The sequence below is a fragment of the Lissotriton vulgaris genome, unplaced genomic scaffold (genome assembly GCF_964263255.1).
Source record: "Lissotriton vulgaris unplaced genomic scaffold, aLisVul1.2 SCAFFOLD_8514, whole genome shotgun sequence".
Taxonomy (NCBI): Eukaryota; Metazoa; Chordata; class Amphibia; order Caudata; family Salamandridae; genus Lissotriton; species Lissotriton vulgaris.
The window spans coordinates 40,012-65,229 of NW_028244626.1; the positions used below are offsets into that span (position 1 = coordinate 40,012).

The following is a 25,218-nucleotide window of genomic DNA, read 5'->3' on the forward strand; positions in this document are numbered from 1 at the left end:
GAGATAGGCCCGGGACCAGGGTTCGATTCCCAACGCGGCAGGGTCTTGGGTCAAAATGTCCGCGGGGCCTGATAATTCTCGCCTCGGTGCCTACTCTAACCCTGGGTTCCACTCTGCAACTCTGGGCAATAGCTTGCTTAATCTTCACAACGGCCCCTTCAACGCCGGGGATGCCTGGACTCACCTTGGAGGTGCCCAGCAGGGACCATCTCACAGGGATAGCCAGGACGGGTTCTCCAGCAGTATACAGCGCCGGGACGCCTGCGGTGTGGGCAGCTGTGCGCTTTACAAGTATACAAAATTTACATTTGGCCGAGGACATTTTTAGAGGCATCTGTGAGAATGAGTAGACAAGAGAACATTGCTACAAAGAATGAGAGAAGGTCAGAGGAGAGAAGAAGGGTTGGGAGTGAGAGAAAGAGAAAGGACACAGAGCACAGATTTCATCTACAGGTGTGTAAAAGTAGGCAGACATCACAAGGACTGCCTGCACAACCTCTAACCATCTTTTGACAGCATGAATGTCTTTCTCTTCTTCATTGCATGTTATTTGTGTGAGTTACTCATGACTGCTCTTGACACACGGCAAACCCAGGTATTTTAAGACAGATTATGTAAGTCAATGTTTACTGGCCCTGAAGGGGTTCAAAGAGTAGGTGATATTACTACTAAGATGCTACCAATATTATCAATAAATGATGCCACTGTCTGAAAGAAAAGGAGTAACTCAATAAGGGCAAAAAGATCAATAACAACAGGGGAAAAACACAGATTAGGAAGAATTAGGAAAGTCATGTATGAAGGAAGGCTCAATTGGCGTCTATACTTTCAGAAATAATTTCAACTTGGGCGAAGGAGGTTGGAGTTTATTTATTCCTGGTGCACTTACCATTTACAGTTATAGAGACAGAAGCCTTCACAGAGAGGCCGGTGACTGTGTTGTGAGCCACACATGTGTAGTTCCCATTATCACGCGAGGTCACATGCTCAACAGTGTATATGTTACCAGGTCTCTTTAGGTCAGTATTATTGAGGAGCCATTGGTACTCTGGTACCGGGAAGGACCCTGCGGTACAGGATAGAGAGAGTTTATCTCCCACTTGTAACAACTGAGAGCCTGGCGGGTCAATCTTCACGTCCTCCGGCCCATCTGGAAGGGAACAGAGAGAGGGTCTGTGAGCTCTGAGTGTCTTTACCAGAGAAAGGGATGGGAGACAGGAGAGAGGGAACTCTGGGGCTACTTACAGGCGACAGTCAGAGTCTTGGGGTCACTCGTACTGTTGCTTACGGGGTTCTTGGCCACGCACTGGTAGGTCCCTGAATCCCCCCGGGACACGTTGGTGATGGTCAGGGTTCTGTTGTCTGGAGACTGAAGGATGTTTCCAGGTAGAACCGAAGTGCTATTAAAGGACCAGAGGATTGTGACAGCCGCGCTCGAGGTGACACAGGTTATCACCGCTGGACCCCGGTTCTCCACCAGTGGCGAGTTCACTTCCACTGTCGGTTTAGTCACCGGCTCTGCAACCAGAATAAGGAGACAGGAATATATTATGAGCAGTGGGCTATGTATCTCTTTAAGGATTAATCAGGCAAAGGAATGGTAAAGAGCAAGGAAAAGACAACCCTACCCGACAACCCGGGGACTTCGCACAATCTCATGTGGGTTTATTATTAGAACCCAAACTAATGCATATAATGAGAACGGAGGGACCCAATACCTCAAACACCCCTTTTCAAGAGTGAACCCACCATTCACTGATAACAGCCCAGGTAAAGATGCTTTGCTACGTACTTTAACAGGTTGTCTTTCTAGAGTGACACAGGAACATCAGTCTATTTAGAGCACAAAAACACCCTCAAGCCGGACATTGGTGTTTGTAACCAAGCATTCTGTGCCACCTTTGACAACAGCTCTCTACTGAAGGACATAAATACCTATAGAGGGTGAGTCGAAGCCTTAACTGAGTGTGACAATCATAGAATTTAGAAGAAATCATGAGAGTTTCTCTTGAATGATGAAAAAAGTTTAATCCATACAAAATGGAGTCCACTCTGCCATCGGGAGGGCGGGAAGCAACAGAGCGGGGGTCTCTTCAGACCTCTGGAAGATGGCATACAAGGGCACAGAGGATTCACAGTCATAAGACACCACTGCGAACTTACTTGGAGGGGACAGGAAGGGAAAACGAATACGAAAGAAAATAACATTGACAGTTTTGTGCTTCTTTAGATGTTCCCCGTACATATATATTTATGTACATACACCTTGAAGATCCTGTAAAATGATAGGGTGTTAAGTCAACCAGTTGTTAGGAAAACTAAGATGTAAAATTCATGGTTTTGCTAGCCTTTCCTTCACATTTTCTAGGGGTGAAGGAGGTGACAAAGTTATGTGCGTTGATTGCCCTTGGCTGCATTTAGAATCAGGACATGATCTCTATAAAATAAATATTTTTATTGAAGTTTTGGAGCTTGGGTAAATGTTTTCCAAGCTTCATTATATTAGAAGTATCAGTATTGAGTTACTGACAGGCAAGTTACTAAATCAAAAACGTGGAGTTTCAGTTTGGTGCATTTGAGGACATAGAATATAATATTCTGAAGCAGAGATGGCGGGGTCTAATGTGGAAGGAGAGGCCTTAAAAGCCAGCACTCATACACTGTGAAAAGGTCCACCCCTTCCCTGCTGCAGTGTCTAGGGAGATCTACTGAATGCCTGGGTTGTGTGAGTGCAGACAGTGTCTAGGGAGATTTGCTGGATGCCAGGGTTGTGTGAGTGCAGACAGTGACTCAGGAGATCTGCTGCATGTCAGGGTTGTGTGAGTGCAGACAGTGTCTAGGGAGATCTGCTGCATGCCAGGGTTGTGTGAGTGCAGACAGTGTTTAGGGAGATCTGCTGCACGCCAGGGCTATGTGAGTACAGAAAGTGTCTAGGGAGATCTTCTGCATGCCTGGGTTGTGTGAGTGCAGACAGTGTCTAGGGAGATCTGCTGGATGCCAGGGTTGTGTGAGTGCAGACAGTGTCTAGGGAGATCTGCTGCATGCCAGGGTTGTGTGAGTGCACACAGTGTCTAGGGAGGTCTGCTGCATGCCTGGGTTTGGGGAGTGCAGACAGTGTCTAGGGAGATCTGCTGGATGCCAGGGTTGTGTGAGTGCAGACAGTGTCTAGGGAGATCTGCTGCATGCCAGGGCTGTGTGAGTGCACACAGTGTCTAGGGAGGTTCTGCTGCATGCCAGGGTTTGGGGAGTGGAGACAGTGTCTAGGGAGATCTGCTGTGTTCAAGGGTGGTGTGAGTACAGACAGTGTCTAAGGAGATCTGCTTCATGCCTGGGTTGTGTGAGTGCAGACAGTGTCTAGGGAGATCTGCTGCATGCCAGGGTTGTGTGAGTGCAGACAGTGTCTAGGGAGATCTACTGAATGCCTGGGTTGTGTGAGTGCAGACAGTGTCTAGGGAGATCTGCTGGATGCCAGGGTTGTGTGAGTGCAGACAGTGTCTAGGGAGATCTGCTGCATGCCAGGGCTGTGTGAGTGGACACAGTGTCTAGGGAGGTTCTGCTGCATGCCAGGGTTTGGGGAGTGCAGACAGTGTCTAGGGAGATCTGCTGGATGCCAGGGTTGTGTGAGTGCAGACAGTGTCTAGTGAGATCTGCAGCATGCCAGGTTTGTTTGAGTGCAGAAAATGTCCAACGAGGCTGTGCTGTTTGATTCTGAGGAGCTTTGGGCCCACCATGTGACAGACTTGTGGGATAAGAAGAGGGTCCTGAGGTTGACTTTGGCATTAATGAGGAGTTTGGTTGTAAGAGTGGTTTACATGGAGGTGGTGGCAGGGAGTTAGGGAGACAAGATCCTGGGGATATGTTGTATCTCATATATACAGCAAGTGGACAAGACCTGTGTACAAACAGTGTCAGTGGGGCCCACTCCACATATTCTGGATTATATTCCCCTAAAATGACCCTGGAGCTCAATCCCCAATGGGACATTCTTTCATTCTAGTATCTCCATAGTAGCCTGCAGGCTCAGGGGCTGCTTTCAAACCAGGATGGGCTTCTTGTGGGTTCTAGTCCATCCTGTTAGAGCTCCCTAGAAGTCTTGTTCTCACATATAGGTAGAGCTGTGACTCACACCTTTGCAATGAACCATTCAAGGGATGGTGTCAGTCTGGTGTCCTGGATTTTGTCCACATCACCCCTCTGTGTGCTCATGACACCTATTCTCCATAGTCCACCCCCACCTCTCCATGTCCAGACATGGTCTTCTTTCACCCAGATCCACACTAAGGGGCCTATTAGAATGGCGGACGGACCTGCGTCCGTCCGCCACCCCCGAGGTGGAGGGACCGTCCGCAGGGGCAGCGGAGGTCTATTCGGTGCAATTAGGATGCGACCGCCACCCTGGCGGTCAGATCCCGTATCTTTAACCTTGCGGCGGGTGCTGCTTGAAGCAGCACCCGCCGGAAGGTTAAAAATGCATGCTTCACATTTACATGCACAAAGCGGCAGGCACCGCGCGGTGCCTGCCGCTTTGTGCATGTAAATGCTGGGGGGTACCATAGGTACCCCCCATGTGCACCCCCCACCCCCCGACACCCTTGTAGTTCCGTGGTTTGCGAATTGGGTTCGACGGTTCCGAACCCGTTCAACAAAGATCGTCGGAAATGGACGATTTTGGTGTCAGCAGACCGCAAATGGCGAGTGTAGCGTGTCTGAGTGTTTTCGTATGAATCGATATAGGAAAACACTCTGTATTCGAGGATTTAGTTTGAACCTCCGGGTTCCATTTTGTGTACGGCAGCCATTTTGTATGGTTGCCCTCACATAGGCCCGATAACTGTGGCCGAGCGAGTCCTTGAGACACGCATGCCTAGCTGACTTTTGAATGACCTGGCCGAACTGACTCCTTGCCCGAGGCCGACCTCGCTGAGCCAGTTCCTTGTTCAGCAGCTGGTCTGATAAAGATCAAAGAGCAGGACGTGCCCGAGTTTATGGTACACTGATCCCACCTTTCTATCTCACTTCCAATCTGTTTCTGCCTTTCCTTTACGACATAATCATTGATTTGGGTTGAAGGCTTTATGATGGGTTTGTCCGGCCTGATCGAACAGGAAACTTGGAATTTGCTTGGTCATTTCTGGTGGGCTGGACAACGGAAGATGGGATTGTCTGAGATTGTCGTCATACGCTACTTTCAAAATGTTACACTGTCATTGGTCAGTTTCTATGCACCTAATGCTAATTTGAAATGTTGCCTGAGGCTTGATTTTTGGCATAAAAGACCATGCTCCGCTCATTGAATTTGTGCAGTCTCTAGCGAACCACCCGTGTGTGCTTCGTAGATCTCTGTTCCTGGTTGCAGCCAATAAACTTTGGTCTTTGACGTCATCAAGAAGTATCCCGTGTCTCTGTTTGCCGAGACAGGGGAACTCGAAGGTATCAGGCATTCTCCCTGACGCCGCTGGGTTCTAAAACCCGGTCCTTCACCCTGGGGGCCCGCAACGGGTCCCCAAACACCAATGACCACATGCTTTTCCACAGCGGAAAAGCATGTTTTCTTCCCCATCCTAATATGGCTGGCGGTGTCTGATAGACACGCCACCATATTAGAGCTTTTCCGCCACGGTTGGAAGGCGACCGCGGCGTGAAAGCTGCGGACGGTCTTCCCGTCCGCCGATGACCCCCCAGCCATCCTAATCTGGCTAGTCTGTGTAGACACCGCAGCGGTGAATCCGCCTCCTCCGGGCCGGCAGTGGCTTCCGCCGGACGGGAGGATGCGGATTCACCGCGATCCTAATCGGCCCCTAAGGATTGTTGACAGTGTAATAGCAGATTTCCAAGCCCACACAGTTTCTTGCCATAGCTAATGTGAACTGAAAGTTTAGAAGGGCAGCCATTAATGATGGAGTACTCACAAAAACCTTTGGGTCATATTGAAAGGGCTCCTTTGCATTGCTTATTGAGCAAAGGATGTCTTATGTAGATTTAAAATGATGAGCACCAAAGAGAGGCCACAATTCTGAGACCCTGTGATGTTAGTGCTTTACTCAGGGGAAAGACACTAGTGTCTCTTGTGTACATCTGCCCTATACATGCTCAGCATTGGAGAGGTACACCTTAGCAAGTATGCCACATGAACTTCCAACCTCAGGATGCACAAATGGGTAATGCTGGTGAGGATGGAATGATGTCACCTGGCTGCAGAATTACGGGCTTTCTCCCACATCGCGGCCAAAACCTGGAATCTGCTCCCGGTAAACATTAGACACTCTCCACCCCTCCACTCGTTCAGGAAGGACCTCAAGACCTGGCTCTTCAACTAACCTGGAGCTGCACCCCCTCCCAAACCCCAAGCACCCTGAGACCCTCATGGGTAAGTTGTGCACTTTATAAACCACTGATTGATTGATTGAAATACTGGCAGACCCCTTCTCCCAAAGGCCATTCTGAAGGTATTAAATCCACCATCCTTAGAAGCAGACAAGATGTTCTGTGCTCTGCCCTAGAACAAGAGGATGGTAGAGTGGAGGGTCGGTATCTCTGAGTGACTAATAAGAGGGTTTGTGAGAGTGTCACTGGTGCTAGTTGTACACACCATCAAAATAAGCCAAACCAATGTACAAACCGACTGCCGTTATGGACAGTCTGATAAGAGCGTTAAGGGAGAGGTTTGAATTCACAAAAGGTGTCACTGCAACACTTGCCTGATCCATCTCAGATGATGAAATTTAGCACAATCAATGTCACACTTGAAGTCTTTTTGTGATATACAACAGTATCAGGTTAATCTGTGACTATTTGAACATTGCGTGTTGGCCTGGATTGTAGCACAAACAGCCAGGCACCATCCAATTCCCTTCATATCAAAAGGGTGTTGTCGTCACCCACAACCAAACTATTTGGGAGCCTCATGCCCACTGTACGACTTGGCCCTCTCTGTAGGGTCACCACCAAACCTTTTGCCTTCACCTCTTGTTTTCTGAATTACTTTTTATTGGCTTTAGGACTCTGTGTCCATTACCAATGCTACCAATGCTAAAACACTGGTACTCAATCCCTAAAACATGGCAGAACTGTCCAGCACTGGTACATTTAGTTAACTTATACGTGCCCAGTAAGGTGGTACTACATGTATCCAGAGCCTGTCAATAAAATGCTTTTAGTGGGCTGGCAGCATTTATTTTACAACTCACCAAAGTAACCTACCTTTAAAACATTTTTCAAATTGACCTCGCAAAATAACCTTTTTGCAAGGCCTAAACCTTCCTTTTTAATACATATAATACTCCTCTACTGTAGGCCCTAAACAGCCCCTACGGCAGAGTGCAGTGTGTTTAAAAAGTAGGATATGTTTTTTAAGTTTTACATGTCCTGATATTGAAAAACTCCCTACATTTGGTTTTCTCAACTGTAAGACTATCTCTCCCATTGGATAAAATTGTGTTTTTTTTTTAAATTTAATATGTACTCATTTTTGATTGGGAGAATATAGAGTTTGGGCTCCTATGAATGTAATTTAAAATCATTTTTAATTGTAAAGTTGGATTTTAATTCACAATTCAGAATACAGCACTTTTTGAAAGTTGGCATTTTCCTGTTCAACCCATATGGTGCCTGCCGCTGGTGTCCTGGGTCACATGACCCTGCTATTAGGATGTTGTGTATAACTCCGAGACAGTGAGACAATAGGGTTTAGTGGTGGGCAGGATGGGCCATCCTGACAGGATTGCTGGGGTGGAGCTGTTCCCTGCCCCACTTCAATAGGGGCTGCCTCCAACGCATAAAGAAACCTAACACTAGTCTTTTTTTAACATAGCTTTCTTGGAGTCTTGGCATGGAAGGAAGGTTCTTTCCAGAACCAGATGTAGGGATAGCCTTGAAGGTTTCCTCACTTCAAAGGCTGGTACCAGGTATAATGATTGGGCACTCAGTGAAACTCTTCAGTTCAGTCCTGGACCAGCAGAAGTCACTAGAAGGACTGCCTTATACCCTAGAAGACTGTCCCGATGCTTGAGGCTTGATTTCCACCCCAAAGAGTCAGCCATGCTTTTACGAGAGGATTGCCCTGCTGTTTGAAGCCTTGTCTTTCTCCTCAGAGAACTACCATGCTGCCTGAGGCCTGCCTTGCTGCTTGAACCCAGGACTAGTAGAGGCGCACAAAGGGGAGGTTGGCTGACCTCCTATGTTAGCTACAGAGAAATAACAAGCTCCATAGACCTTGGACCTTGCAGCTGGCATGTGCTGGAACCCTGACCCTGAAGTGGTGCCCCTCAAATCCTGGACCCTTGGTGGTGGTGCTGAAGTTGCTACTCCCAACCTACCCTAAAAGTTGGGGCTTAGAGTATTTTCCACCAAAAAGTGGCTTGGGAATGGATAGAAGATTGGGACCTGCTTGAGAATCTGTCCAAAGTTCATTACCATTTGTCCTGACTCCTCAACAGCTCCTGCTAGGTTCTTCTCCACAGCAGCATTCAATTCAGTGGGACCTCATAGCCTCATAGCAAATATGTCCACCCTCATGGAGAACTCGTCCGCTAAAGCCTGCAACTTTATCCCACTGTAGTTCTTCAACTTTCAAACAAAACGTGACAAAGTCAGAATGTAGAAATCTTCAACACAACTCGTAGCTTCCCGACAATAACACCTCCTACTTAGAAACTACCGGATGCCTTACCTTGCGGAACTTTACCTTCTCTGGAACATTTCTTCAAAAATTCTTTTAAGTCTGAAAGTAAGCCGAGACCAGACGTAAACAACCGCATGTAGTCAAACCGAACTTCATTGCATTTGGCCTTGACTTTTAATTTAGCCTCTGTCTCATGCGACCAGATACTTGCAGTTGGCGATTTGTTCTTTTTGGCACTAATATTCACTTTAAAATGTAAAAATTAAAAACTTCTTTCTACTGGTTTTAATTTGTTACAATGTCATTATATTTATTACATTTTTTACTATTTGTCTAATTTGGTGTTGAATTTTTTTCTTGTGTTTTGTTTTCAATTCATTACTGTTTGTGTGCTGCATAACTAGCTAGGCAGTTATGCCTGGCTGCTTTTGTGCCAAGCTACCAGAAGGTTAAGCACAGTTTAATATTGTGACATTTGTGGTTAACCATGACAAGGATCGTGATTGTTGCTTGAGGTTTTCACTTCATTCAATCAATAAACCAATGTCTTACACCCAAACACAAGGATTTGCAGAAATCTCCCTTAAGGTAAATGGACTAGCACTAGATAAATAGAACGTATAGTCTCTTGCAGTTTCTTGTGAATATTCATTCCGACACAAGCAAGGGAATTTCACACACTGGGGACATGAAGATGTCATTGAGAAGCTTGTGACTTTTGTTATTTTACATGTCTTTCCGTCATTAGTGCAACTAATACGCATTGCACAATATCCGTAGGCCTTGCATGCCTCATGGACCACTCAAGATGGTGCAAGAGTCTTTTGACTTCAGACAGTTATTTTTCTCCTACTGTCTCTTATGAATGTCTTCATCAATTGATTCGTTTTAAGTAATAGATGGAGATTATTAGTTTTATAGTGTGTTTTGTTTAAATATTTACAGAAGATATATGTCACCAAATATATACTTTGACGGTTGATGAAAAACTGCTTTTTGGACAATCCGGTGCATGTCCTGTAAGCTACACATACTCTACAATAACAATACAAATTGTACCAACAATGAAAGCATATAATATTGACAGACAAAAATTGCTAAATTTCATATCTAGGCTTTTACCTGCAGAGCAGTTCGAAGTCACAAATGAAAATGAATTGTAGGGGTATTCATGACGTGTGACGTAACATCCTATCTTGTTCTTGTTGTTCTTGTATTTTAAAATATTTATGAATTAACGCTAAGTTTACAGGATATCAAAACATTTAAAACTTTCGTAAGACATAATCACTTAAAAAGAAAAGACAGGCGGTTATCATGTCTATTCCAAGACATACAAAATCTACACATTATGAGTAAATGTCTCTGTCTATGTGGTTTCAAGTCTTTAGAACTGAATTTTGTTATTTCAGTACAGCTTCCTTGTAGTTGACCTTGTTCCTATAGAACCTACTTCCAAACTTGGTTAGGCTTTTTTTAGACTGTGTTAGGTTTAGGGGGTTAGAAGGACTGCCATGCCTCTTTTTATGTTGCTTAGTTGGATGAACCACATTGCTGTTTAACATACAGGAATAAATACCTGTTTTAAAATGTTCTTCTGTTTTTAAAATAACATTTACTTAACAATGATTAAAGTTGAATGATAGATTCTGCCTTTAGAATTACTTCACCAACTGAAATCTATTATAGGATCAAAAAATGAAGTAATCAATTAGTCAAATCTATCTTTATCACAAATGTGCAAGTGATTATATTCATAACACACTTTGGGCCCGATGTAGGTAAATGTCATTTACCGACTCTAGAATACCGAATTTTACCGATTCGGTATTCTAGATTCGGTAAATGAGATTTAGGATATAATTCGGTAATTTTTACCGAATCTGTATGATTCCGTAATTACTGAATCGGTATTTACTGATTTGGATATTGCCAATGATTTCTATGGGCCTTGAGGCCCATAGGAATCAATGTCAATTACCGAATCGGTAAATACCGATTCAGTAAAATTACCGAATTGTCAAGGGGGACAGGGTGTCACTTTGACACCCTGTTGCACTCCTGATTCTGGCTTGTGTGCCATGTGACACACATACATGCCCTTAGGGCATGTATGTGTGCCACATGGCACAGGTGTACATGCACAGATGTGCATGTACACAGGAATTTGTTATTTACCACAAAATAGTTTTTCGTGGTAAATAACGAATTCTTAAGGGCCTGTGGCACTGTTTTCAGTGCCACCTACATCTACATTTACCAATTCAGTAAATTTACCGATTCGGTATTTTACCGAATCGGTAAATTTACCGAATGGGTAAATTTTAGGCCCCCTACATTTCAAAAACCAAATACCGGTCGGTAACGGCCGAAATCGGCCGTTACCGACCGGTATTTGGTGTCCTACATCGGGCCATTAATCTTAGCTGATTAAAAATCAACCCATGATGAGCCATGTTGTTCGTTTAAGCAAAATCCAGAAGTAGATTTCATGTTGAATCCATAATAAAACACATTTGACCCTATTCTACATAGAAATTATAAATGGTAAATAGTTAATGGCTTCTATTATAGACTATCTCGGGATAACATTTTTAAATGTTTACTGAAATTTAATAACACTGTTGCGTTTCACATAAGATTGTGAACGGATGGGCTCACGATTTCCCTGAGAAAGTGAAGCATGTGGCACTGGTTCATGTCAACATGTGGGTTCTCCTCATTTTATGTTATTGATAAATTTTTAGGTCTCGCGACCTATCAATGTGCGCAAGCACATTGAGCGGAGCGAGAATTCATGTCCTCAAAATGCTCGTGAAACCAAGGGTTTCGTTCGTGCGGTTTTCTTTAAGTTCACGTGAATCACATGACCAAACAAGCACGCGCATCAGCCTCCCTCCCTCCCTCCTAATTGCATTTTTTCACGGCCGCACAGCACATCAAAGGGCTTCTCCCAGCATGTGCTGTGCGGCTTCTCCTCCCCTAATTACCAGCTTCCCCCATGCCTCCCTTGTGCGCTTCTCTCGTTGCTGCCTCCTTCGTGTACTTCTTCCTGTGTTGCTGTCTCCCTTGTGGTTTTCCCCCACCACTCGTGTTGTTCTCTCCCTTGTGAACCCAACCCCCCATCCGCCGCTTGCATTTCCCGTACTTGTCTTTATTTGTTTCCTTTATCGCTGTATTTTCTCTTTTATCCTCTTTCCGCTGCAATTCATTTTTTCTCACGTGTAGTTTTTCTTCTTTTTCGTTACATTCCTTTATTTTCCTTTGTGTCTCCCTTTTTCATAGGTAATGTTTCCTATCCCACTGTTCCGTCGTTCCTTTTCTCTTTCTTTCGTGTGTCTTTCTTTGATTTAAACACAGTCCCCACTCGTTAACTCATTTATATAATTTCAAGTGTGATGCATTTCTGGGGTTTGATTGTTAAAGCGGCAGCGCTAGAGTTATTAACCCCTTTTGGAAGAAATGACTTAAGTGCGGCCCAACATCATGGCACCACCGTGTTTCTTCTTTAAGCTGTAAAAAACACTCCTTTTTTTTGGCCAGTGAGTGGATGAAAATGTATGTCATTCTAGGGGATGTTGAGGCCTCCTATATCTTGGTGAGGGGTAACATTGGCATCCAAGGGTTGCTGCCCGCCCTCCATTCTGCTACACAGCTTTATGTACCTAACGCGGCAACGTCACCTTTTTCAGCACTTTCCTTGCACATTGCCTTTTAAGCTCACCCTATACGTTAGCATGTTAGAGCGAGTCACATATTGTAAATATTTTGACATAAAATGCCACTCATTGACATTTTTGGAAAGTTGCCATCCTCCTCCCTTGTTATCTGTCCTCTGCGAATTAAGTGTTTATAATTGCCTATTTCCCACGTGACATACGTATTTCTGCCGTATGCACACCTTTGTGTTGCGTAAGAGTTAAACATTTCTGTGTTCTCCTGTGTAAAACGTTGAAAGTTATTGAACTCCAGTAATTGTAAATAAGGGTTTTGCATTTTTTGTTCTGTTACCGCTTTAAACATTTTTTTAGATACAAATCCATATAAGGTGGTTGGATGGATGTCTTAAATTTGTTTTACTGAGGCACGTTTACGTTAAGTTGCCGAGTAGCCGTACTAGAAGAAACTGGTTGAAACTGGCAAAATGCCAATGTGGCGGGCTACTGTGGAACTAGGCCCGCTCGTTTCGCCATGATTCTGCCCGCACTCTGAAAAACAGAAACCATGTTTATGCCCTCTAGTGGAATGTCAAGCAATGTAATGCTTCTGTCTCCCAGATATGTGCATATATGACCTTAATGTGCTTCTAAATGGCATCGAAGTAACTTTCGAAAGTTGACATTTTAACGTGACCCATTGTGAGAATGTATGTTTGCATGCAGTTACAAAACGTTAACCCTATTTCATAGAACTGTGCTCCAGAATCAAACTACTCTAAAATGTGACACGACCAGTTCTGGCATCGTGCTTAACCCCTTAAGTGCTGCCTCGGTGCATTGGCCGACGGCAGCACTACCTCCCCAGTGCTGCGCACGACCATTGGACGTCGATTCAGCACCAGTTCCAATGGACAGCGCAGCACTGGGGAGGAATGTTTAATAGCAGCTATGAGGTTAATATCGAAGACTCGACCGTATGTGAGCTGTCGAAGCATTGGCAGATACGGGCATGGCGGGTGAGCTCTGTCATGCCTGCGTTTTAGCTTACAGCACCTTGTCCCCTTTAACTTACAGTTCTGTTTTTAACAACGTAAACGTGAGCTCAAAATCTGAGCATGCAAACCGCCGTTGGCTTAAATGTTAAAACCGGCTGACCGAGTAGCCTACGGCAGCAACGGAAAAAACAAAACCTAAAACGTCGATATAAGTTTATTTAATACATTTGGTGCGCAGTGCTAACTCTGGGCGAATCTTGGCCCTACGTCAAAAGTGCAGCCGAATCGCAGAACTCTAGAATTCGCAGCTAAAGTTGCCATACATCTGAAGATCCTTATATAACAAGCAGTGGCATTGCCAATAGGTCTCGCAGTAGGAAAGTTGGAGCTATTACAATTGCAAATAACAATGCCTTTTATTTTTGTTTTCATTTTAAAAACATAAAGGGCTTTGTCATTTACAAAACCAATAGCTCCAACTTTCCTACTGCGAGACCTATTGGCAACGCCAGTGCTTGTTTAATGAGCTAATACAGTATAAATTAATAATTGACATCCTAGTCTAAGGGTCTCCAACCTTTTCTGCAGCAAAAGCAACTTCATTTCAATAAAATCATCCTGACCTACTGTTACTATTAGTCTTGTAATAGTGACAACATCAGAAGAGGTTACATTAGCCGCCACCATATACTGGATGACTAGAAGAGATCACCAAAGTGCATCAGGCAGAGTTGCCAGCGGTCTACACGAGTAATACTTGATAGACAGAGCTTCAATGTCCCAGGCTCCAAGGTTATAGTATTAGTAATAAGTTTCTCAAATTCAGCATGACTTATCACTCATATATCAGTTTTAACTATATCCAACCATTTTTGTGCAAAGATCAGCTTAGGAGAAAGCATGAACATTTTGGTCTCAAATACACACTTTTCAAGTTTGGCATACATATACAAATTCAATCAAGCAAAAACTTCTAATTTGGTAGCTGAAATGCATATAGAAATGCTACTTACAGATAGCTAAAGAGATCCCAGTAGCCCACGAGCTACTTGTTGGAGAAGAATGCCCAAGACTAAATTAACCTACACTTTTGAAGTCATCTCTATAATTAGGATCCATCTAATAAGCACACAGTGTTTCATTTTAATTCTGTCTTATGTTGGTGCATATCCACTTTTTAATAACTTGGTTATCACAGTGTTTTGGTCACATACGTTTGATATGTTTTCTATAACATTTTATGTCTTAGTTAAGCAAAGAGCTTATTATTAACCAAGGTCACCCCTTAATCGTGTATGCATGTGATCTACCTCAATTACTTCACAGCCACCTTTGAAATAACATAAAACACAATATCTGGACAAGAGACAACTGGCAAACAAGGAATGTGAAAGACTAAAAGGGTCCACCACCAACACCACCTAGGTAGCAGCAGGTCAGCTCATCACTCCATCAGGAAGGAATGATATGGTTACTCACCCAGGACGTGGATCGCCCATATTGCGTGCTTAGAGAGGTGCGTGATATTGTTAGAGGTGTTACAGGTGTAGTTCCCAGAGTCAGTCAGAGTTAGAGAGTTAATGGCCAGCTCAGGTCCTGTCCTCAGTAAGGATTGCCCATTGAGAAGCCATGTGTACAGTGCAGGAGGGTAAGATGTAGCCGTGCAAGAGAAAGAGATAGCTGAGCCGACTTCATAAGCCGACTTCTTGGGGTTGACAGAAATCACCGGAATGTCAGGTCCATCTGAAGTAAACAAATTAAATTGACATTTTATAATAATTAAACAAGCTGACAAAACACTGCTATTCTAAGCGTGTTTGTATTGATCAATGCTGAATGTCTTTCAGACAGAGGCTCTAAAAGTACTAGATGTTGAGACAAAATTAAGATTAAAGAAATGTAATGAGAAATGTACAGACTCAATCTGTTACTATGAGAAAAGTATAACTTGTTCAATGAATAGGCTTAAAGAACTGGTCATCAGCTGTAAACTGATGTATATCTTTAGTCCAAAAGCATGCACTGAGCATAACAAAAAAAAAAGCGATGGAAGAGCTGCTTAAATTAATATCAACAGCTGGAGATTGCTTGGCCGCACCCCTAGACCAGTTTTGGCCTACTTTGGTCTCATCAGTGAGGAATAGCTACAGTCTTACAGCACAATAGTGTGCACTGGCCTCTCATCTGAGCATACCCATTGCACTTAGGGTGTCAACTGCAACAAACTACAAGGCGATGGAAGGAGTGCTTGAATTAACCTCAATCACTGGTGTATGCTCAGGGTTGCATCCCAGACTATCATTTGTCACCCACAGTGCCATTCTAGAGAGAGATCAGCCATACGCAAACCAGCATTGGTCCTGCTCCAATAGGAACAGTCCAAACCTAACTGCCCGAGTATGTCCCCTCCAGATATGAAGACCAACAACTCTAGACCAGTGACATTTTGCAAGAATTCCACCCATCAATTTGTGTTATCCTCAGTGTGATGGATGTACCCAGACATGGGTCCCATGCTCACTGTGCCACAGGACTCAAGCTGTATCACACTTACAAGGCTTATGAAGGCCGTGCCAGTCTTGTGATCCCGTTCAGAGGGGATCTGGCTTGGTAGTTAGGACAAGACTTTTCCTATTGGAGCAGGACCAAGGCTGATTTGCATATAGCTGGTCTTCTGAAGTAGCATAATGGGTGAGAAATTATGGACTGGAATGCGACCAGAGCACTTGCCAGTGACTGACACTTTTTGAAGACATTCCAGCCATCACATTTGTGTTCCTCAATACAGTGCCTTAAGTGCGACGGGGATTCCCAGACCAGGTTCCTGATTAGAGCACACCGATGATGCCTAAAGATGCCAAAATGGGTACAGGATTGCTTGTGTTCCTATTCTGATGGGTCCTAATTTGGCAGTTTGGACTGGACTGTTCTTAATGGGTTTCTAGTTGGAGTGACATGGCGGGTGAAAAATGATGGACTGGAATGCAGCTCCCAAGCTGCTGAAAGTGGCTGAGACTGTTTACAGATGTTCCACCCATCACCTTTGCATTTTCCTATACAGTAACTTGTAAAATATTTTCAAATGTCATATGAATGTCAGTGGAGTCAAATGGAGGCAAGGGGGGTGCTGCCTCGGATAGCACAGGGATCAGCCATTATCTGCTGTTCAACTTACATTCATAAGCAGAGCTGCCGAGCAGGCAGAAGTTGGATATGGATTTTGGAATAGACATTAGTAACACTGTACACCCTAGAGTGAATAGAACATGTAGGTCAAATTAAGATGGAAAGTTGGATTGGGAATAGTAACTAAAACATCATGCAGACAGGTTTATGTTCATCCAGTAAGGATTCAGAGGCTGTGTTAACAGTATGGGCAGAGGTGCATGGTCAGAGACACTTCCTGAAGTGGCCTTGGGATTACCGGACACTATGAATTTAAAGTGAAAAAGCTCTATTACAAGCAATGTGGTAGCTGGGAGAAAGGTGGGATTCAACAAAAGTATGCTACCACATTTCATCTCATTCCCAAGATGTCACCTGGAGTAGGGTATCCAGCACTTCACCTTTGCAGAAAACAACAGACTGGAAACAGCTGAACTGACATTTGAGCATATAAAAAGCCTTAAGTTTAATGAGGAGAGACTGTAAACATGTCTAGTGTGGAGGAAAGGCATGAGAGGAGGTTTTACAGAGTTGTGTCAGTGTGCCCTAAGGAAACACACCTAAGCAACAGTAGTGTTTTCAGCAGACATGTTACTTAGAACTGAGACTACAACATATGGGAGTGGAGGAAAGGGGTCATGAGAAAAATATCCCATAGAATGTGTAACTACTACAGAGGATCAGCTCCTAGCATTATGATTGGAGACACAAAATACTAATCTGATTTTAGTAAGCCTCAGCAAATAGGATAGAGCAACTGGAGATAACAGCCACCAGCAGAGCTGTAAATCAAGCTCAGGCCTACATGGCTCTGAAGCAGCAGGTAAAGGGGCAGGGAAGTAAAGGTCTTCAGTATGTTCTTGTCTTTTTTGTATTGATCCTGTGTAATTTAATGTCATTTCATAGTCTGTTGATGAAACTTCAGATGTGTTCAGAGTGTTATGTCTGGGGGCAGGATTATCCATCTGATTTTGAGTGGCCCGTGTTCCCACACCTGACATTACTGGGTGCAGAGATAGTAGGACATTTTCCACCTTCAGCAGGTGTAAAATGTACCCTAGAAATTCCTTGGAATAAAGAATCCACATGTGGTAAAGGACTTTTCTTCTCAGACCTATATATTATTCACAGCTCTGGGATAGCAATGAATGATTCTAGAGATTACGGGGTGGAAATACCAGCTTGCATCAGTATATCTGGCCCTCATATCTCCACCTCTTAATCCCAATAATCTCAAATGTGGCCCTTTGTGTTAAAAGAACAAACTATCTTAGTCTAGTCCCTTTTAAGATATAATGCTAAAAAAGTCTGTATTTGCAGTAGTTGACAAAAGAAAGAAAATGACGAGTTTCCTGGTCACACTTACAGCTAATGGTGAGAGTGTATTGGCTGCTGATGGAATGACTGACAGCGTTGGACGCCCCGCAGGTGAAGTTGGTTCCAGTGTCATTTTTGGTGCAGGGTGAAAGAGTGAGAGTCTGGCTGTTACTAGTGATATTAATCCTTCCTCCAGATGTAACCAACTTGTAATTCTGGTACCACTGATAGGAGACGTCTGTACCCGATGCATTGCAGACCAGAACCAGTGATCCATTCTCTACCGGGTTCTGAGTCGCAGGTTGAATAACAGGGATAGAAACATTCTCTGTAGAGAAGAAAAGGGTGCAAATGTCAATTACTCAGATGCATTTCTCTATTTATGACCTCTCCTTTCCATCAACATCTCCATCTATCCTTCTAGGAGCATTCTCTCTTTTTCAATCCTCGAGTACCTCTGGGTACTGGAATACTATGCTTAATACCTGTCGAATACCACTATGAAATGGTATCCCCCAATATTTGTCACTAGTGTATTAACTGGTTTATATTTTATGCCCTAAAATATATAATTTCCTAATGAATCTAGTGTGGAACTATGGATTTATCTCCAAGACATCATAGACAAAACACAATTTTACCTTATTTTTCCTTGTATTAAAGGTCAGGTCACTATGGTGCTGGACAGGCATATGGAGTTTACAATTCATTTGCCACACACGATTGACAAAGATATTCTCAACATGTCAGCAGCCTTCTGTCCACAACTTATAGCCTAAATGTTACGAAGATGTCAGTCACACAACTTTAACATCTAGACAAAAATTGACTTTTAGACAATACACATTCTGAACTCCCAGTTGAGCAGCTATCTTTACAGAATAATGAAGTTCATATTTCATATAGACACCAATAGTGATCTGTTTACAACACAAATATCTCTCCTCTTATCAGTGATCAGCACACTTGATCATGCAATTCCAATAGGCCAACTTAAACTCATGGCATTTGATTTAGCTCAGTGCTCGTTAATAGATTTTCACATATTTTCCTTCAGAGAGTAAAACATGGCGACCATACCTTTTAAATATCAGCCCCCTAAGCATCACTATATTCACAAATTATATTTAGTATTTACATAAATCCTCTACTCACAGTCATTAGTTGCCCATCCTAGATTCATAACAGATGACAAACAAGTCTGTTTTATATGGGGATTCCGGAGTTGGGAGCACACCGCTGACCTCTTCCGCCGTATCATAGAGATGATCACAATACAAGCACTTACTTGCACCGATTGAGGTGAAATACTTTGGAAATTTTAACTTTGAACTGTTCTTGAAAATACTTGAACTGCACAGACCATGATGCAGTGGGGCGATACGGCGGAAGAGGTCAGCGGTGTGCTCCCAACTCCGGAATCCCAAAAGTCTGTTTTATATCCTGCATGAACCTTTCCAAACTTTTTCTAAGTGTCAAGAACATGTAAGCTGATTCAAGTTTCTCAAAACTCAATATATTCAAAACTGAAGCCAGAACAAGGAACTGAAATATTCAAGATTCGCCACTGCTAGTACTGAAACTACTCCTCAGTGGTATAAAATAGTCTATTGCTAAGTTTTCTAGAATTCTTTTCACAATATGGGCTGAGAAAAGGCTGTCTGGAACCCCTCTCACTAACGTTTTAGGGCCTAATTATTTGGTGGTCGGATGTGAGCCTTTGAAAGGCCCCACCCTGGGACCTCCAAAGCACCACCCGCCAGATCATGAATTAACTCGTAATCTGCCTTGCGGTGTGCCGACGAATTTGGCTGTGTGGCAGCAGGCGCTGGCATGGTTGCCTTCTGCCACACTACCATACTCTTAATCAGGTCCTTAGTCAATGAAACAGTTAGAGGACTACAAAACCTGTTCATTGTGTATAGACACTTAAAGAATTCACACTAGAGATGCATTATTTTATGCTTTATTAAAACCAAAAACATAATTTAGGGTACGCAATAGGAATAGTAGTTGCTATGTAACTAAACAAGATAGTGGCAATGATATTTGTAAACAGGCAGAACTGAAAATACTGCAACATTATGGAAAGTATAGGCTTTCGCTACACTAGTAACCCTTAACCGTCCCAAACTCTAGCTAACTAAGCTGATCTTAGCCTCTAGAGTGAGTTTTGTATATAGCCTTGGCCGCACTTCCATTTTAAGAAAGACAGAAGCAGTACTCAGTAGGGAGAAAGCTGTTGTTTCTATCTTTGAGACTCAGCCGCTGTAATGTCCTCTGGTAGGCACATAAGCCAATGGAAAGACTCAATGCCTCATTTATGAAAAGTTTTCCATTGCTGGACAAAAACAGCGATGCATCACTTTTCAGTGCACCCTCCTTGCGACACCATGGATGTGCCTTATTTAAACTACAAGATAAGTAGGTGAGCAACCCAATATACCCTTGCGGGCTCGGGCAGTACTTGCTGGCCTTATTTAAACTACGGCACTTCAGGTCACAAGGATTGAACAGATACAGCAGTAATCCTGATTTATCTGTTGGCGCAATACTGACACATTGCTGTAGTGTGTCGCAAAACAGACGCTACTCCAGCAATGTGTCATTACACTTGGGCGAGTCCCAGGTAAAGGTTTCTGAGTAACTCCTTATGCCTGCTGGGCAGTAGGCGTAAGGATTTGACACAGTGAAGTAGTAGAAGTGGCACAATTAATTTTCATAGATTTCACTGTGCTTCTTCTATGAGCCTTTTTTGCATAGGAACACCCACCCTACATACATTATACCTGACCAGGTATAATGTAGTGCATGGCTTTACAATGTAACACATCTAGCTAGATTCGTCACTTTGTAAATATGGTGCAGTGTGGCGCATTTTTTAAGTTGCTGCATCGTCACAAAAAAGTGACGCAATGGCGGTGTAAGGCCTCATAAATAAGGCCCTCAATGTGCATTTTCTGTAACCTACAACAATGAAAGGTCTCGTCTGCACAACCCTCAACCTGCAAACTCAAGAATGAAGCGCCTCCTTAGCTAACAATGTTGCAATACAGCTTATAAACTCTGGGCCAGATGTACGACCAATTTGCGACTAATTGCGAGTCGCAAATTGTGAGGCGCAAACAGTGTGTTTAACACTGTTTGCGATTCCCAATGGAGTCGCAAATTGCGAGGCTCATTAATATTCATGAGCCTTTCACAATTTCCGAGCCCATTGGGAATGGCAGGCCCTCCCAGGGATGGTGGCCTGCTGGGCTCAGCAAACCACCATGCCTGGGACTGCTTTTAAATAAAGCAGGTTTTTTAGAATGCAACCCATTTTCCTTTAGGCAAAACGGGATGCATTAAACAAATAAAAACGTTTTCGTTAAATTTTTTAAGGGCAGGCAGTGGTCCTTGGGACAACTGACTGCCTTTAAAAAATATTTTCGAATGCATTTGCAAAGGGGATTGGGCCCCCTGGGGTCCACCTCCCATTTGCAAATGCATTCCCACCTATTTGAAGTAGGTGGTAATTGCGAGTGTCTTGTGACCGCAATTGCGGTTGCAAAACATTAGTACATGGTTTTGAGACTCACTATTTGGAAAGGAACGCCCCTTCCAAATCGCCAGTTGCAAAACCTATTTATCGAGTCTCAAATAAATGGTGACTCACTAAATAGGCTTTGTACATGGCCCATTATATTTTTTGCATGCGAAAACAGGTTTCGGAACCCGTTTGCGCACGCAAAGTCGGGTCCTACCCCTTGTACATTTTCAGTTATAAAAATAAAAAAATAATATAGAAGCTCCCCGTAGCCTTTCACCTACTCACGTTCTATGAAACATTGTGTTCAGTTTTAGAAACAATAACCAAGAACGCAAGATATCAGATTGATGAACCTTTTATGACTATTTAAAAGAATACTTAAAAAATCAAAGTATCAGAAAAAGCTAGAACCAACATTAAACATTATTTGAATATATGAATGATCACAGTGCACTAAAACAAATATTTGATGAGAATTGGAAATTGAGCATTTATTTTTAAATCCCTACACCCAAAAGAATTAACATATATAATGCAAAAGGGAATACTTAAACTAAAAATATTTGATGATTATATCATTCCAGGAATGATAATGAAGCCTATGACATAAACATATATGTATATATTTATGCACAGTGATGCACACAAAATTCAAGGCTGTAATATCTTATTTCTATTTTAACTATTGCAGCCTGACACAAAAAAATTAAAAACATTCTAAAAGGGATTAAAAGCCAATTAGAAAATGGCTATATAGACAAGCATTAGCAGCTTCTGATTCTCTATTAAGTTCATTCTATTATGAGAACATTTGGATGAACACACAGATAAAGATACTGATGATTCTACTGTATAGAATGAGACCAAAATAACTTCAAACTTCAATGGGAGTTTTTCGGATTTTCTGTAGTTGTAGTGGACGATGAGGAAGTTATAAGTCTTTTAAAAATGGAGCACACTGAAACATTGGCTGAATAACGTGTCAAGGGCATCCGTGGTGATGTTTGATCAGATGGTTACTGGGAAAGGCACAGGTGGTGACACGTGATGGCATTGGAACATTATCAAATATAGCTTATTTAATGATGGGAAACTGCAATGCATTACACTATGAATGATGCAGTCTGATGTATCAAATTATTTCACAAATGTCGATAAATATTACTGGTGGTTGTTCCAATAGGATGTCCTTTTAAACAGTTCATGTACCAGAGAGCAGGGAGCTTTACATTTATAAAAGTATAAAATTCAATTCTAGCTTAACTAGAACAACCTATCTGCTTCAGAGTGAAATGCCCATGTTTTCCAATGTTGGTGTTCAGTCGGGTACCATCCATTTTCATTCACGTTTCACTCATGATGACTTTATTTCTTCACAAGGCAATCAATATTAATTGCACAACTAACTATGAAAAGTAAAATTAATATTCCACCTAACAGATTTGTAATTAAAGAACTGAAGAAGAAATGCACCAAAAATAGTCTTGGATCCAGTCAATGTGGCAGATCCAGTTGTTTTAAAAACGTAGTCTATGCCTGTTGTGTTTCAAGCTTGGAAAATGATGTGTAATAAATCAGCAACGTGACTCTGTAACGCAGTCTGCAGGACCTGCTGAATATCAGATGCATACCAGGCTATTTGCAGGGCAAACATTTTAACAATAGAGGTTTAATCTCACCTGTTTGTGGGTCAAATTGGCAACAAGGTTGATTTATTTATCAAAGTGCATTTTTATCAAGCCTAGGTTTGGCCACGGAAAAGTTGCAAACTATTTTTAGGGAGTGGTTAAAATGTAAGCAAACACAAGGAGATGATGGACGGAGCATTGAAACGTTTCAAACACTCGCCCCAGTCACAGATCTGGGTTGAATCCATCATCGTTCTTTAGCTCACCTCGCCACCCCAGTTCAGACACAGCTATATGCAACATGTGGCTAAAATGTAACACCACAGCATTTACCTGTCTTTTGTACAGTTATGATGTATACAAAAGCCAGGGCCAATCCACAGCAAGGTTTATTACTCCTAATGAAATCTAAACAATTTCCTAGAAGCGTGTTATGAGGGAATGAATAAAGCATGTGCTCCAAGAAGTTTACAAGCAAGGCTGGGCTTCAAATGGTGAACACTGATAGAATCACATAGGAGTGAATCTCCTAGTCGACTGGTGCATATGAGAAATGAAGAATTGTCCTTTGTTCAACAACTGAATTCAAAAGGAATTTCCTAACATGTTACAGAAAAGTATTACATATGCTTTCATACCATCTGAGAGATGTATATTCCTGACATTCATAGAAATCAAATGCAGCAATTAGCAAGGAAATTATTCCATGCGCAAGCTACATAAGTTGTGGATTTTCAGCTCCAGAAAATGAATGGCTCTCTATCTGTTCTATTGATAGAAGATAGTATGAATCCTCTTTTTGGAGATCATGATCTATATTGAGATTTAATGATTGGGTAAAAATATGGCTGATTAATTTATGAGCTGCCATGACACTTTATACATTTAAAGAGTTTGTATTGCTGGGGGCGTGGCTTACCACTCAGTAAAGATGTCTGCATCCTCTTGAAGCTTCGGGAAGCGGCGCAGATGTCGATGGTATGACGGCGGCCTCCTCACTTTGTTCTTCATTCAGTGGCCCAATAAAGATGGTTAATATGTAGTGATTGCTACACACGTTTTTAACGCTGCGGAGAGGCACATATGAGGTCATTGGGGCGGCTTGCTTTTCTCCTTCAGAAGTGGCCGTCATTTTAATTGAGAGCCGAGGCACTTACTTCCTCATATATAATGACAGACATTTTCTTGTCATCCAAACTTCTCCCTTTTTCCTCTTAAATGCATTCTCTTCATGTGAATATTTTTCTTCATTTTAATGACATTTTCCTAATTTAAAGGCGATTTTCTTCAGATAAACGCACAAATGCAGCAGTGAGACTGCAGGAAAAAGCTTTAAAACTATTTTTTGATGAAATTTCTGTGTGGAATTTTAGTATTTCTTCTGGGTCTTTTCACTGGCATATTTGCTTTGATATTTCTAACTGCTGCATAATTTTTAGAGGTGTCTGTGGAGGAGTAACAACTGATTTGCACTGATTGTGTTTTTACTCCCATTTTGTGTGACTCTAATACAGTGGTCATCAAACTGGGGGGGCGGGCCCACCTAGGGGGAGCTTTAAGTGGTCCCAGGGGGGGCCACCAGGTTCTGACCACACAGTTGATACTTTTACATGCTAGTAAGGCCTGCCTGACCACAAAAGTATGTTTGGCAATCATGCATTCAATTACATTTTTTAAATGGTAATAGAACTTGACTGCAATGGTTAAATAAGTCTAGCAGTAATTAAACACTGCCAATTTAATAGAATAATACTAAGGGGGGGACGGGCGATTATTTTTTTTTACACTGGGGGGGGGGGCGGCATTAAAAGTTTGAAGACTACTGCTCTAATATATGGGCAGGTCAAAAGCTTTTCAACCGATATTTAAGCCTCCAGCGGGTAAATCAAGAAGGAGCTTGTGTCCATCGCAAAGAAGAATCTCGCTTCAACCGCAGGGTCTGGTTCAATCTTTTCTCATATGTCAACCGCCATGCCATCTCAAACCTCTGCCAGAAGGCACAAGTTAAGAGGCTTAAAAAGGAATCACCTTCACTGCCAAAGTCTTTTACCTAGTGCTTTGCTAGACCTTTTATTAGAGGAAATTACAGATCTGCACCCTTTTATCGAGGACACTAATTCCAAACTACAATCTCTCAGTGATAGATGGTCACTCATGAAGGAACTTCTTTCTTCGGTGGAGTAACAAATCACACACTTTAATGAAAGATCTCTTAAAGTGAACTCCCTTCAGCTACATGTTTCTACTTTACAGAAACAGGTTGAAGACCTTGAAAATTGCAATTGGAGGAATAACCTGCACA

The 25,218-nt window shown here is 42.6% G+C and overlaps 1 protein-coding gene across 1 annotated transcript in view; it reads right to left on the bottom strand.

Annotated features, from left to right (window-relative positions):
* LOC147667178 (cell adhesion molecule CEACAM5-like) overlaps nucleotides 1–18,084 on the bottom strand; it is a gene marked incomplete at its 5' end in the record, with an annotated part of 56,114 nt that extends 38,030 nt beyond the window's left edge. The window contains 4 exons of the mRNA XM_086948869.1: nucleotides 890–1,150; nucleotides 1,246–1,518; nucleotides 14,754–15,017; nucleotides 17,806–18,084. Coding sequence (XP_086804995.1) covers nucleotides 890–1,150; nucleotides 1,246–1,518; nucleotides 14,754–15,017; nucleotides 17,806–18,084 — 1,077 coding nt within the window. The remainder of the gene's footprint in view (nucleotides 1–889; nucleotides 1,151–1,245; nucleotides 1,519–14,753; nucleotides 15,018–17,805) is intronic.
* Between the last annotated feature and the right edge of the window lie 7,134 nt (nucleotides 18,085–25,218).